This window comes from Dama dama, chromosome 14 (assembly GCF_033118175.1).
Source record: "Dama dama isolate Ldn47 chromosome 14, ASM3311817v1, whole genome shotgun sequence".
NCBI classification, from domain to species: Eukaryota; Metazoa; Chordata; class Mammalia; order Artiodactyla; family Cervidae; genus Dama; species Dama dama.
In genome coordinates, this window is record NC_083694.1 from 64,327,121 (window position 1) to 64,342,688 (window position 15,568).

At 39.9% G+C, this 15,568-nt stretch overlaps 1 protein-coding gene across 2 annotated transcripts in view; it reads left to right on the top strand.

Moving 5' to 3' along the window:
• Window positions 1-5,377, top strand: part of PLA2G4A (phospholipase A2 group IVA) — a 162,769-nt gene extending 157,392 nt beyond the window's left edge. For both annotated transcript variants that reach the window (XM_061160947.1, XM_061160948.1), the window contains one exon: window positions 4,759-5,377. In XM_061160947.1, the coding sequence (XP_061016930.1) occupies window positions 4,759-4,890 (132 nt within the window). In that variant the 3' untranslated portion in view covers window positions 4,891-5,377. The remainder of the gene's footprint in view (window positions 1-4,758) is intronic.
• Window positions 5,378-15,568: the final 10,191 nt, after the last annotated feature.

The window sequence follows — 15,568 nt, forward strand, 5'->3', positions numbered from 1 at the left end:
AAGCAGTGATATATATTTTACAAGATCGGGATGAGGATTAAGTAAAGGAATATAATTTAAGAGCTTGGCATGTATGAGACACTCAATAAACTGAAATGTGTAATATTGATAAGGATGTTAATTTTTATCCGTGTTTATATGTATCTTCTGCTTTTAATTATAAATTTAAACCTTTTAAAAGCAATGGCTTGCCTTATTTACCTTGTATCCTCCAGAGATACTGATCACAATGGCCAGTACCAAAGTAAATATGTAATAAAATGTCCATGAATTATTTAGAAAATGTCATCGACTTACTGGCTGAAACTGTTGAAGAGTTTAATGTGATAGGAGGAGGGGGTAGAGAGTGTCAGGATACAGGCCTCTGGAGGCAGATGCCTGACCCTGGAGTAACTCCATGAAATGCATGCTGACCAGGTAACGTGGTTACATGCTCTACCCATAAACTGCCACCTTGATCTGGAGGTAACACACCTTCCAAGGTTTCTTTTCCAGGAACTTGATGATTCAATTATCCCAGGAAAATTACTGTTACACAGTCTCACTCATTCAATGTATTAACTTAGCAGGCATGCTATAAAAACAGTGACAGTTTATTCAATAATACACCAATGCTGCGTAATCATGAGCTTTTAAAATCCTTTCTCCAATGATCCTATAAAGTATTCAATATTAGGTGTTAACTAAAATGAAGAAAGGGCTTCCCTGGTGACTCAGCTGGTAAAGAATCCGCCTGCAATGCAGGAGACCTGGGTTCGATCCCTGGGTTGGGAAGATCCCCTGGAGAAGGGAAAGGCTACCCACTCCAATATTCTTGCCTGGAGAATTCCATGGACTATATAGTCCATGGGGTCACAAAGAGTTGGACACAACTGAGCAACTTTCACTTTTCACTCAAAATGAGGAAAAACATATATCCATAAGTATTTGTATCTACTTCTTTATTTGTTGATATTTCCTCATCATGTTAAGAGTATTTAGGTACAAGTTAAAGTTTTTATCTTTTACAAAATAATTTAGAAATTATTATATATCATAGCCTTTTAAAAGTGTGATATCTCTAGACATTTCTTTGTTTTTAAATTGAAGTATAGCTGATTTCCCTAGAGAAAGGAATGGCTACCCACTCCAGTATTCTTGCTGGAGAAGTCCATGGACAGAGGAGCCTGGTGGGCTACAGTCCAAGAGACTGAACAGTCAGATACAACTGAAATGACAGCATGCACACACGCATAGCTGATTTACAATGTTAAAGTTCAAGTTAGTTTCAAGTATATAGCACATTGATTCAGTTATATATATACACATATATGTGTACATATATATATATATACACATATATGTGTACATATATATATATATATATATATATATATCTGTCTCTCTCTCTATATATATATATATGTACATATCTGTCTCTCTCTATATATCCCTTTTCATGTTCTTTTCCCTTTTAGGTTACTACAAAATATTGAGTATAGTTCCCTGTGCAGTATACTAGGTCCTTGTTGGTTATCATGGCCTTAAATACTAGGCCCAAATTGATTTACCTTTAATTCTACCTATAATCTTTTTACATCTTATTTATTTATTAATTCAACACATATTTATTGACTGTATACTGTGCCAGGCACTGTTTTAGGAACTAAGGATAAATAATGCACAACATGAAAAGTACAAGGAAAAGTTTTGAGTGCTTGATATAAACCACACACATCCTTTCCAAATCCTGAGCACTCAGAGCTGGCCTGTGAGGGAGGTGTTTTTATTTCTCTGTGAGACAACTGAGTCATGGATTATTGTGGCTGATTTCCAGAAGACACACAGTTTTGTTGAGGGGCTGAGATGGGGTCACAGGTTGTTTTGTTCTGTTTTTCCTCACTCTTTCCTCACTTTTGAACCATCTGTCTCTCAAGCAGCCTTATTTCCTAGTTACTCCCTACACAGCCTCCTTTCCAGCCAGCCTACTTCCCAGATGTTTCCTGTGCATGCCTTCCGCCTCTGTGTGAAATTATCCTTTTACTGAGAAGACCCGCTCTTTCCACTCCAGGTATCAAATCCTGCTTGTCCTTCACCTCAGCTCAAGTCTCGTTGTCCCCACGGGTTGAGCTTTATCCTGTTTAATTTGATCTCCAGTGAGCACCTTCTGGACAGACATTAATCTTACAAATATTTATTCTTTCCCTTCCGTCTTCTAAGTGCTGGAATCGAAAATGACGAGACTAATAAGGCCTTTGCTTTCATAACACTTCAGTTTTTATTCAGAAGGCAGGCATTAACGAGCAAATCCACATTAATTTAGGCCAGACTATCCTCTTTCCTTTTGTTATATTTAGAAGTCTTCTTTCTCTGGCAGAATATACTGTAACTTTCTTTTGAGGCTCATTTAAAATTTTCTATTCTGAGAATTCAGTGCTTACTTGTGGAGTGTTTCCAATCTCATGTTTCTAAGTTCGTTCCTTTTGGGGAGTGATGACATTTTGCATGTTTTCTTACTTTTTGCCCTTATTGCCAAATATTTAAAGGATCTGGCAGATTGGGAGACCATTAAATGGCACCAGAAAGATGACCCGTGTCTTATTTGGGGATAGGTGATGGACAGGGAGGCTTGGCGTGCTATGGTTCATGGGGTCGCAAAGAGTCAGACATGACTGAGCGACTGAACTGAACTGATGTGGATGGAGGAGGTTGAGATCTGAGGATCTGTGCTAGAATGACACTGATGGGAAGGATTGGAGTTTCAGTGACGTTCAGAGGGGACTGAAAAAATAAAAAGAGATATAAACACTATTTACAACGGAGGCTTCCCTGGTGACTCAGACGGTAAAGAATCTTCCTGCAATGCAGGAGACCTGGGTTTGATCCCTGGGTCGGGAAGATCCCCTAGAGAAGGAAACGGCAACCCACTCCAGTATCCTTGCCTGGAGAATTCCATGGACTGGGGAGCCTGGCAAGCTACGGCCCATGGGATTGCAAAGAGTCGGACATGACTGAGTGACTATATCTCCTATTTATAATTACTCCTACTCTAATAAGAAAATAGAAAGGCTCAAACATAACTTAATGCCTTTTTGAACATGTCTAGTTGTACCACGTATCATGCCAAAAGGTTTGAATTTAGCAACTGATGTAGTATTAAGCTCAGCCATTCCTGTTGATACATCACAACCAATGAGTATTTTCTGCAATAGTCTGAAATCCTGGTTAATGGTTTCATAGTGTTAATGTGCCCCCTAGTGGTTCAGCTTGCATATTCTAATTGCATGTGATTCGGGTTTTTCAGAGTTATAAATGTGGATATCCATTTTCCTTGATAAGAATGACCTTTTATTAAAAGTATCTGCCAGATTCCACCTATGATAAACCCACTAATTTGTGATATTCATATTGTTGTTTTTGCTCGAACATTGATATTTTTTTTGTGTGTGCTCATGAATTCATTGTAAAGGGGTTGACTGCAGTCATTATCAATGTAATGTCCTCAGTGATCTTTTATATATTTTAAAGGTTTTTAGGTACTTGGGACGTAAATAGCTGATTTTTAATTTTACTTGGGTTCTCTGAAATGAGGGTTGGCATGTCTCATGTTGCTTTGGTGCTCTTTTCAGGAGAAACTAGCTAAAAACTTGCTGACATGATTTCTAGAATGACAGTGAGATTAATTAAAATGAGACATAGTAGGGCACATTTGATAGTGGGATTGATTTGCTGACTTTTACCACAAAAAATCTGCTATTGGCTATATATGGTGGGTTTATTTCTAGTAAATATTACAGCCTCCCACCTAAGGTAAAGCTCCTAAATTTTCTCATGTGTGGTTAGTGAAAATACCAACAATAAATAGATGCTAGTTGTGAAATGTTTCCTATATGCCAGGCATTAATAAATGATCTCCAGTTCCTGCAAAAGCCCAGATTAATATTATTATTTCCATTTTAAAGAAGAAGAAATAGCCTGGGGGATATAAGTTAATTCCCCTTGATCTCCACAGCCAAGAAGTCCCTGTGCCTGGAGGCCATCTAACAAGGTCTCCGTTATAGACCTGAAGCCCCCTCTTCTGTTTCTGTAGAATTATGTTTCCCTGACTCATGGGAAAGATGGGGTCAGTGGATATCTGCTTTACTTAAAAGACTCACTAACATTTGAACTCATCTTTTTCAGTAGACAATTATATATATAATTATATATAGACTGTAAAATTATAATTAAATTGTAACTTTTAATTATGATTATAAAATTATAATTAAATTGGGAAATTATAAAATAAAGCTAAAATTAAATTAAAATTATATATATAATTGTCTTCTGGAAAAAACTCATATAAAATTAAAAATTACAAAGCAAATAAAGGTGTCACATTCCCATGATAAACCCCTCTTCCTAGAACATGACAGTTTGTTTAAAGTTATCATTAGAGAACAGAGGGCCCTGCCCAGCGGGTCTCACAGAAGTCACAGAAGATTAATGTAGGTTAGCATCACCCAAGTCACACATTTCTCCCAGCTTGCCCGTGGAGACTGGATGAGGAAATGGGAAATCCCTACACATCTCCAAGGCCAAGTGGGCCATACCAGCTCTGGGTGGGAGGAGCTATGATGTTGTAAACTTCTCAGACTTGCCTTATTTATAGATAGATAGACAGATGAAAAGTGATAGATAGGTTATGTAGATAGATAGAGATATGTATATCTTGGCCAAACAACTGTTTCAGTGAGTTCCGAATAACACTAATTATACATCTTTTGCCTCTATTTGCAGGTAATAAAGAATGCTATAGTCGAAAGCATTGAATATAGAAGGCAGAATCCGTCTCGTTGCTCTGTTTCCCTCAGTAGTGTTGAGGCAAGAAGATTCTTCAACAAGGAGTTTCTAAGCAAACCCACAGCATAGTTTGTGTACTGGAAAGGGTAGCAATTTCTGATGCAGAGGCAGTTTGAAATTCCACAACTGGATTTAAAAGCCCAGGACAGGTATTAGCACTGATCTTAAGAGACTGGTTGATACTCAAAGTTGCAGTTACTTAGCTGCATGAGAACAATACTTGTAAAACTTTGCTAGATTGACAGATGATGTCGATTTTGTAAAAATATAACTCAGCTACATTTTCTATCAGTATGAATTTCCTGATGCAAATGTAGGGACATATACTGTATTTTTTAGACATTCCTCACCAACTATCTATGTGTCCTCTTTTTAAAAAGGTGGTTCCTTTTTTAGAATATTTAACAGTTCAGTCTTTAAAAGTAAGACTTTGTATTGTGTGTGAGTGTAATTCACTGACTGGATTTATTCATGCCATGAGACAACACTATTTTTTATTTATACATGCATATATGAAATAAATACATCTGTATACAAATAAACAAGAGGTAACTGAGTTTTTGTTATCTTTAATGAACTATTGCACTGTGGCTATGACAGATGTTCAGACTCATGGCTTTCAGACACAAAAATTGTTAACCCTAAACTCAAATGTGAAACAACATTTTAAATCATGGTGATTTTTCTTAGACGAGAAAGTATGTGTTTTTTGAGCAAATGGTGTTTATTTATTCAGAATATAGGGAAAAAACATGTAACCCCTTCTAGTTTACTTTGCTGATACTATCCTATTTGTGCAACAGACAGCAGTTGACCTCAGAGAAAAATCCAGAAGAGTGACAAGTGCTGAATCTGAAAGACTTGTCTTAGGGACAGTCTGTTTTGCATGACTGTGGCTTGTTATTGTTGAACTGCTAACATTCAGAGTTAGTATCCCATATAGAAGGGCTTCCTCACTTTTCTTGCCCTGAGTCTACCATTCTTTAATCTCTCTGTTCATGTGTCTTTTTTCCTCTCACCTTTCATTCACGTTTCTACCCGTGAAGAAAGACAAGGTAACAGGAAGGGAACCCCTGAAAGTTCATTCGTTGGTTGATCCCTGCACATGGCGAACGATTGCCCTCTACAGGCCATCAGGCGTGTTGCAGGGTCTGAGGACACAGCATCGGACAACAAGGACGAAAGTGCCTACCTTCACGGACCTTGGGCTTCCCTGGTGGCTGAGGTGGCAAAGAATCTGCCTGCAATGCAGGAGACCCAGCTTCAATCACTTTCACACTTTGAAGGCCCTTACTTCCTAATGGAGATGACCAACAATAAACTGTACAAATAAGTCCCTAGAATGTTAGCCCCAGGGAAGATCACACTGAGATGGTGGTTGTTGCTGTTTAGTCGCTAAGTTGTGTCCAGCTCCTTTGCAACCTCATTGACTGTAGCCCACCAGCCTCCTCTGTCCATGGGATTTCCCAGGCAAGAATACTGGAGCTGAGTGGGCAGGATCTGTGGATATTTAAGGGAAGAACACACCCAGCAGAGGGGATTGCAGATACATATGCTCTCAGGTAGAGCGCCAAGCATGTTCCAGGAAAAAGAAAGAGACCAATGTGCCCAGAACAGAGTGGGAAATGTAAAAAATTAATTTTCACTTATTTTTTTCAAGATGTGGCAATACTGTTTATATTTCATTTGTCTTTCAAAATACCCCCTGGGAAATAACAAGACCAGAAAGCTTCCCTTGTAGCTCAGTCGGTAAAGAATCTGCCTGCAATGCAGGAGACGTGAATTCAATTCCTGGGTTGGGAAGATTCCATGGAGAAGGAAATGGCTAGCTTACTCCAGTATTCTTGCCTGGAGAATCCCATGGACAGAGCAGCCTGGCGGGCTACAGTCCATGGGGTCACAAGAGTCGGACATGACTTAGTGACCACACCACCACCAGAGAGCTTGAGAGACTTGTCCAAGATTACTAAAGTCTGAGCTGGTGTCCCACGCCTTTGACTTCATGGCATTTATATCATAACTGATGGTGCTTCCAAGAAATTAATTAGATGGAAACTTTAGAGACTAGTGATTATAAAACCAGAATGATCTAGGATCCTTGCTTTCTCTTTGTTCACAGGCTTCTGGTTTCTTAAATGCCATTAGCTACAGAGGCTCCTTAATTAGTTCAGTGTTAACAATTTGTTCATTTATAAATTTGCTAGAGTTCTGATTTTATAAAAACACATTTTGATGGCAAATTGAATCTACAAATGCGTTTTTTCATCCTATCATCTCTGACTCAATGAATGGCTGATAAGTGAGATGTCCTCTTAGTCTTCCTGCAAATTGTCCACCTGCACCGGTAATTTTGGCTTAGTTCTTTGCTTTTTTGACATAAGCATTTGCTTGTTGTTCATGTTCTTGACCGGGACCCTACTTTACTTCACTCAGTACGGGCTGACAAATTTCAGGTAACTTTTTTTTGTTAAGTAATAAAAACACTAAGATAAAGTTTAGTGTGTGTGCATGTATATGTGTGTGTGTACCTAGACACATATTTCATTTCTATGAAAGAAAATTTTAGACACCAGTGCTTTATTCTGATATTGAAAACCTTCATAAAAAATTTTGGCAGTCATTCCTCTTTCTTTTCTTTTCCTCCTCCACTCTTTTTAATTCCTAGACTATTTCATCCTAAAGCCATCAGGTGGGGCAGAGACAGGTAGGCAGAGATGGTGATGGTCATGGAGCCACCATGAATCAAAGTAGGACATCAGAATAAGCACAGTGTCAGAAGACATCCAGGTAGAGGAAGAGCACTGACGATGAAAATGGAAATTAATTAAATGTATTAAGTGTAATGGAAGCCAGGTTTCTCATCTCAGAGGAAGAATGAAATTCCCAAAAAATATGCTAATGAAAACCAGAATGTACTCAGTAGTATTAGGTTGAAACGGAAAGTATCAGCATCCTTAGCTCTATCTACTTAATGCTGACAGATCTCCTCCAGAGGGATCATCTGCAGGGAAAGTCTCTGAGTGGCACTGACTTCTCCTGGTTCACCGATGCTTTTATTTAAAGGGTCACAATGGCAAATACCGTGCTGGATATGCTATTGCAATCCTGTTGATATTGTTGAGGCAGCGTACTTCCCTATGACCATGTTGACCCAACAGGATGAATTATATACTCTTACATAATTTTGTACTTTAACCAAGGGCAAAATTGCCAATATTTACACTGACAGTGGACATATTTTGAAGTAGTTCATGATTTTGGAATGTTGCGGAAGTAACATGTCTTCCTTACTTGCAGCAGAAGTAAAATTTAAAATGGCCCTTATGGCCAGGAATTATGGAATACGACATTGTTACCTGCCATTTTAGCTCTTAGTAAGATTCTGGGGCATTCTACACTTGACTTTCTGGAAGCTAGAGGAAACCACCTTGCTAACCTTTCTACAGGATTGCTTCCTTTCAAGGAAACATCAGCCGCCAGATCTCTGTCACGGTCTGAAGGGATATGTCCTCAAATGGTAACTTAAGAAAAATTAGCTAGAAAAACCCAGTTATTGGCCTCAGAAAAGGAAAATTAGATTTGAAATTCAAAAAATACTGGTTTGGAAAAGGAGAAATACTGGTTCAGATCAAATAATAACCTACCCCTACTACTAAAACCCACCCCTCCCCCACTGTAAATGCATTCAAATCTTGCCGTATTGACAAAATAAGAGGACTCCTGAATCAGTGCAGTGGGTGGCGGGGGGGACATTAACACAACCAAAAGTGTGCCTGCCTCACTTGTTCTACCTGTCTGAAACACGACCCGAGGAAGCCTGATCACACTGCTTCCTGACATTTCAAACTGCCTATCTGACATTTCAAATTCGCCCATTTCAAATGGACCATCCAAACTGGCAATTGGATCTCACACAACTTCCTCATTCAATGGGCATAATTTGTGTTAGTCATGGTCTGTGTGTTTTTGTGGGCTTCTCAGGAGGCTCAGTGATGAAGAATCCATCTGCCAATGCAGGAGACCCGGGTTCGATCCTTGGGTTGGGAAGACCCTCTGGAGGAGGAAATGGCAACCCGCTCCAGTATTCTTGCCTGGAGAATCCCTTGGACAGAGGAGCCTGGTGAGCTATAGTCCATGGGGTCACAAAAGAGTTGGATAGGACTCAGTGACTAAACAACAACAATGATGATCAGAAATGTTTAAAGGCTGCTGCTGCTGCTGCTGCTAAGTCGCTTCAGTCGTGTCCAACTCTGTGTGACCCCCTAGATGGCAGCCCACCAGGCTCCCCCGTCCCTGGGATTCTCCAGGCAAGAACACTGGAGTGGGTTGCCATTTCCTTCTCCAATGCATGAAAGTGAAAAGTGAAAGTGAAGTCGTTCAGTCGTGTCCGACTCTTAGCGACCCCATGGACTGAAGCCTTCCAGGCTCCTCTGTCCATGGGAGTTTCCAAGCAAAAGAGTACTGGAGTGGGGTGCCTTTGCCTTCTCCAGCTTAAAGGCTACTTATTTTTAAAAGAATAATCACACCACTTATTTTGTCTGGTGACTCCGTACCTGGGAAAGCACATTTTAGGGATTGGCACAGTATTTTTTGCTGATGGGATAATGCATGGTAAACAAAATAAATTCATTTTGAAGGACACATATGAAATGAAGAACCTTGTAATTAAGGAATTTATGATATTTTTGTTGAGTAAAAAAGAAATATGAAATACCTTTAGGATTTCTGAATTGTGTGCTAATTATCATGTACATTTTGGGAAGGGCAAGAAGAATATGGGCTTCAGCATTTACAGGTGGGTTCATGAAGCCATGCCCTGGAGAAGGAAATGGCAACCCACGCCAGTATTCTTGCCTGGAGAACCCCATGGACAGAGGAGCCTGGTAGGCTACAGTCCACAGGGTTGCAAAGAGTTGGACACGACTGAGCGACTTCACTTTCATGAAGCCATGCGAAGTTAAGAGAAAGTCATAAGTCTGAGTAACTGCATGAATTGAGGTGCAAAGATGAAACAGCTTGGCCCACTGGTCAGCTATGAGGTAACTCCCTCCTGGCTTAGGGAGTGTGTGTTGATCAGCAGGTGGATGGAGTGGGGACCACACAACTAGATGTAACTTACTGCCAAAGTCTGAAATTTCATATTTGCTGTTATGTTCAGAGGTGTTTGCTGCTGCTGCTGCTAAGCCGCTTCAGTCATGTCCGACTCTGTGCGACCCTGTAGACGGAAGCCCACCAGGCTCCCCCATCCCTTGGATTCTCCAGGCAAGAACACTGGAGTGGGTTGCCATTTCCTTCTCCAATGCATGAAAGTGAAAAGTGAAAGTGAAGTTGCTCAGTCGTGTCCAACTCTTAGCAACCTCATGGACTGCAGCCTACCAGGCTCCTCTGTCCACGGGATTTTCCAGGCAAGAGTACTGGAGTGGGTTGCCAGTGCCTTCTCCGCCAGAGGTGCTTATTAAATTATTAAATACACATATGCAGGCATATATATGTACTTAGAAGAGAGCTATACATGGACCAGGCTTCCCAGGTGGCACTGGTGGTAGCCACCTGCTAATGCAGGAAACATAAGAGATGTGGGTTCGATCCCTGGGTGGGGAAGATCCCCTGGAGGAGGGCATGGTGACCCACTCCAGTATTCTTGCCTGGAGACTCTCATGGACAGAGGAATGTGGCAGGTTACAGTCTAGAGAGTCACACAGAGTTGGACACAACTGAAGTGACTTAGCACATGTGCATGCATACGTGGACCAATCATAAAAACGCCAGGAGCTAAGGATTAAGATGAAAACAATTCTGTGATCTTGAGGTCCTTATGGGAACAAAACAAAACAGAAATAAAAGCAAAAACACAGTAATGCTTTGCAAGCCCAATGATCCAAGAGCCTTACTTTATATACCCATTAATAAATGAGAAAACGGAGTATAGCTCCTGTGGTGGAAAGTAATCCTCCTCAAACCTGTAATTTGCTCCCATTTATTTCCCTCATAAATTGCAAGCAGATGTGATGTAAGTTATTGCTGAATCAAGATGAGAAGTACCACTTTCTTATGTGAAATTCCTGAGATTTAGGAGTCATTACACTGGCATTTAAGTAGCCTATGCCGACTAATGTGTTTTATTATGAAAACCTTCACATCTTTCAAATTCCAGACTTACTAAATCGATATGGTTCATATTACATAAAGGATTCATAGCTTTACCAAGAGAGTTAATGTTAAGGCATCAAGAAAATGGAGCATGCAAACTGAATGGTCCTGATGAGGCATTTTTTTGCATGATACCCTTGGGATAAATTTCTTACTCTGTGTTTTGTTTGCTCACCTATAAAAGGGGGAATAAGATTATATGCTTTTATATTCTCATAAGATGACTATGACTATCAAATGATAAAGGGTGTATAAAAAGTTTAATTAATCTCCAAAATGTACAAGCAACACATGCAGCTCAATACCAGAAAAAAAAAACCAACCCAATCAAAAAGTGGGCAAAAGACCTAAACAGACATTTCTCCAAAGAAGACATACAGATGGCTAATAAACACATGAAAAGATGTTCAGCATCACTCATTATTAGAGAAATGCAAATCAAAACCACCAGGTGAGATATCATCTCACACCAGTCACATCAAAAAGCCTACAAGCAATAAATGCTTGAGGAGGTGTGGAGAAAAGGGAACCCTCTTACACTGTTGGTGGGAATGTACACTGGTACAGCCACTATGGAGAACAGTGTGGAGATTCCTTTAAAATCTGGGAATAGAACTGCCATCACTTCAGTTCAGTTGCTCAGTCGTGTCCGACTCTTTGCGACCCCATGAATCGCAGCAAGCCAGGCCTCCCTGTACATCACCAACTCCCGGAGTTTACTCAAACCCATGTCCATCGAGTCCATATGACAGCAATCCCACTCGTGGGTATACATCCCGAGGAAACCAGAATTGAAAAAGGCACATGTATTCCAACGTTCATTGCAACAGTATTTACAATAGCTAGAACATGGAAGCAACCTAGATGTCCATCAGCAGATGAATGGATAAGGAAGTCGTGGTACATATACACAATGGAATATTAGCTATAAAAAGGAACACATTTGAGTCAGTTCTAATGAGGTGGATGAATCTGGAGCCTATTATACAGAGTGAAGTAAGTCAGAAAGAGGACAAATAGTGCACATTAACGCATATATATGGAATTTAGGAAAATGGTTCCGACGGTCCTACATTCATGGCAGCAAGGGAGACACAGGTATAAAGATTTGGACTCATTGGAGAAGGCAAGAATGGATGATTTGAAAGAACAGCACTGAAGTGTGTATATTACCATATGTAAAATAGATGACCAGTGCAATTTCAATGCATGAAGCCGAGCACCCAAAGCCAGTGCCCTGGACAACCCAGAGGGATAGAGTGGGGAGGGAGGTAGGAGGGGGGTTCAGGATGGAGGGGACACATGTTTACCTGTTGCTGATTCATGTGGATGTATAGCAAAAACCATCACAATATTGTAAAGCAATTATCCTCCAATTAAAATTAATTAATTAAGAATTGACAGCAACAAAACTTTAACAAATACAAGGTCTTTTTTTGAGACTTATTTTTTCTTTACAGAAGATATTTCCTCAAGAATCAAGAGACCAAGTATAAGACTTAATTGTTAGCACCCCCAATAACTGAAAATAAATGAGAAATTATTAAATATTGATGAATAACAAGATATTTAATCAGTATATAAAACTCATAAGAAACACTGAGAAATATATTTGCATGTAAGTGAATCACTTCATGGCAAATAGATGGGGAAAAAATGGAAACCATGACAGACTTTATTTTGGGGAGCTCCAAAATCACTGCAGATCGTGACTGCAGCCTTGAAATTAAAAGATGCTTACTCCTTGGAAGAAAAGCTATGACCAACCTAGACAGCATATTAAAAGCAGAGACATTACTTTGCCAACAAATGTCCGTCTAGTCAAAGCTATGATTTTCCCAGTGGTCATGTATAGATGTGAGAGTTGGATTTATAAAGGAAACTGAGTGCTGAAGAATTGATGCTTTTGAGCTGTGGTGTTGGAGAAGACTCTTGAGAGTCCCTTGGACTGCAAGGAGATCCAACCAGTCCATCCTAAAGGAAATCAGTCCTGAATATTCATTGAAGGACTGATGCTGAACCTGAAACTTCAATACTTTGGCCACCTGATGCAAAGAACTGACTCACTGGAAAAGACCCTGATGCTGGGAAAGATTGAAGGCAGGAGGAGAAGGGGACGACAGAGGATGAGATGGTTGGGTGGCATCACGGACTTAATGGACATGAGTTTGAGCAAGCTCCGGGAGTTGGTGATGGACAGGGAGGCCCTGCGTGCTGCAGTCCACGGGGTTGAAGAGAGTCGGACACGACTGAGCAACGGAACTGACTGAAATTCTCGGTTTGACCACTAGATGGAAGCATTCTTCCAAAATTGTTCTACATTAGCACGTCTTCATACTATAAAGAATCCGCCTGCAATGAGGGAGACCAGGGTTGGATCTCGCGATAGGGAAGATACCCGGGGGGAGGGTATGGCAACCCAGTCCAGTAACTGCTCTCACATCTGGTCAAGGCTATGGTTTTTCCAGTGGTCATGTATAGATGTGAGAGTTGGACTGTGAAGAAAGCTGAGTGCCGAAGAATTGATGCTTTTGAATTATGGTATTGGAGAAGACTATTGAGAGTCCCTTGGACTGCAAGGAGGTCCAACCGGTCCATCCTAAGGGAAATCAGTCTTGGGTGTTCATTGGAAGGACTGATGCTGGAGCTGAAACTCCAATACTTTGGCCACCTGATGCAAAGAACTGACTCATTGGAAAAGACTCTGATGCTGGGAGGGATTGAGGGCAGGAGGAGAAGGGGACGACGACAGAGGATGAGATGGTTGTGTGGCATCACCGACTCGATGGGCATGAGTTTGAGTAAACTCCAGGAGTTGGTGATGGACAGGGAGGCCTGGCGTGCTGCAGTCCAGGGGGTCGCAAAGAGTCAGACACGACTGAGCGACTGAACTGAACTGAACTGAACTGCTCTCAACTTTTTTCCTGACCTTCATCCTAAGGGCAAAAGAGGTCCATTTCTCCTCTATGGTTCTTTCCTTCACCTGCACTCCCATGTTTGTCTGCACTATGGCACCCCCTATAGGTGACTGTCCTTTGGATGACTCAGGGACTGATCAACAAGAGTTGTTAACGCCCAGAATTTCTTACATTGTTTTGTGAATGGGGAAATGCTCTTTAAAGCTGCTACGTTAATTTTATAGCAATGTTGTAACATAAAAGGATGTAGATAACCTTATTTCAGAACTTGCTTGAACTCATTTCATGACTAATAACTAATGATAGGTATAAAAACAGATAGCCTTGAGTTACAGAATTTGAACAGGTCTGAATCACATATAGGAAATACACCGCTTGACTCCTTGGCAATGCTTTCAAGCACCTTTTATGAAATCACTGATGTCACCTGCTGCTCAAGGAGATGGTCTTCTAGCCAGTTTTAAAGAGCAAACATCTAAATTTATTACCATGTTAGGTCCTGTGAGATGTGAGTTATCTTCATCTCCTTTGTGTACAGTGTTTGGATTTTTTGAAAGTTTATCTAATATCAGAATTGCTATCACATTATCCTTAAAGCGCACCTTCTGTAACTCCAGATCTGTTTTACTACATGTAATACATATGTTGTACTTAGTGGAGACTCTTTACTAAGCCAATAGCATTGCATCCCTAATTGATAGGATATCAGTAAGAATTTGATGATTATGCATTTTTTCAGACTGGTATAAAAATCTTAATTTTGAATGAGTTATTTAAAATGGACACTTTAGCGTAGGTTACAGTTATCAGTTAATTGCATTTTGAAAAACAGTGATTAAACTTCACCACATTATTGAAGCATTTTTATATTGTGGTGGTAGAAAGAAAATAATAAAACAGCTAACATGTATGGTACTTCACGGTCTGTAAAAAGGTGTTTAACATACTATTTCATTTGATTGATAGGAGAGTCTCTAAAGACAAGCAAGGGGAGTAGGATTAATTTCTTTACAAAAAACAACTAGAAACTCATGCATTTAAGCGACCTGCTTACCACTATACAACTAATCAGACAGAGATTAACTTGCGGTCCTGGTCTCCTGACCTCTGACCCCACATGTTCTCATAATCATCCAAATGTACTGACTGGAAGCCAGAAACCCCCGTCTGATTTCTGTCACTTAAGTGCCATATAAAATTATACCTATATAGTTTGAATTTTATTCTCCTTGCTTGAAAAAAAATGAATATTACTATCTGTCTCTTCTGTTTGACAAGATTACTGTAAAGTCCCTCAAACCTGATAAGTCCTGTTTGAGGTATTAATGTGATTTCTGAAAAATATGTGTAGTAATTGATCCTGTAGGCCTGTGAAGCCAAGATCATTAGTTATTGCAGTGGGTGGTGGGGTGAGGTGGAGGATATCTTTTAGGTTATACAGGCGTTTGTTTACATCATAGATTATTGAAAGCATAGAACTTGAAATCAGATAAAAGTTAAATTTAGTACTGCTCATCCATTTACCAGTAGTGTGACTTTTGGCCTTTAATTAATAATAACAAATCACCATGTGTGTCTATTTTAAGAGAATCTTTAAGCTAAACGACTGACAGATTTAAATTTTTTATTTTAATGTGCAGTTATGGAAGAAACTTTAATAGCAACTAAGTAGTCCTATT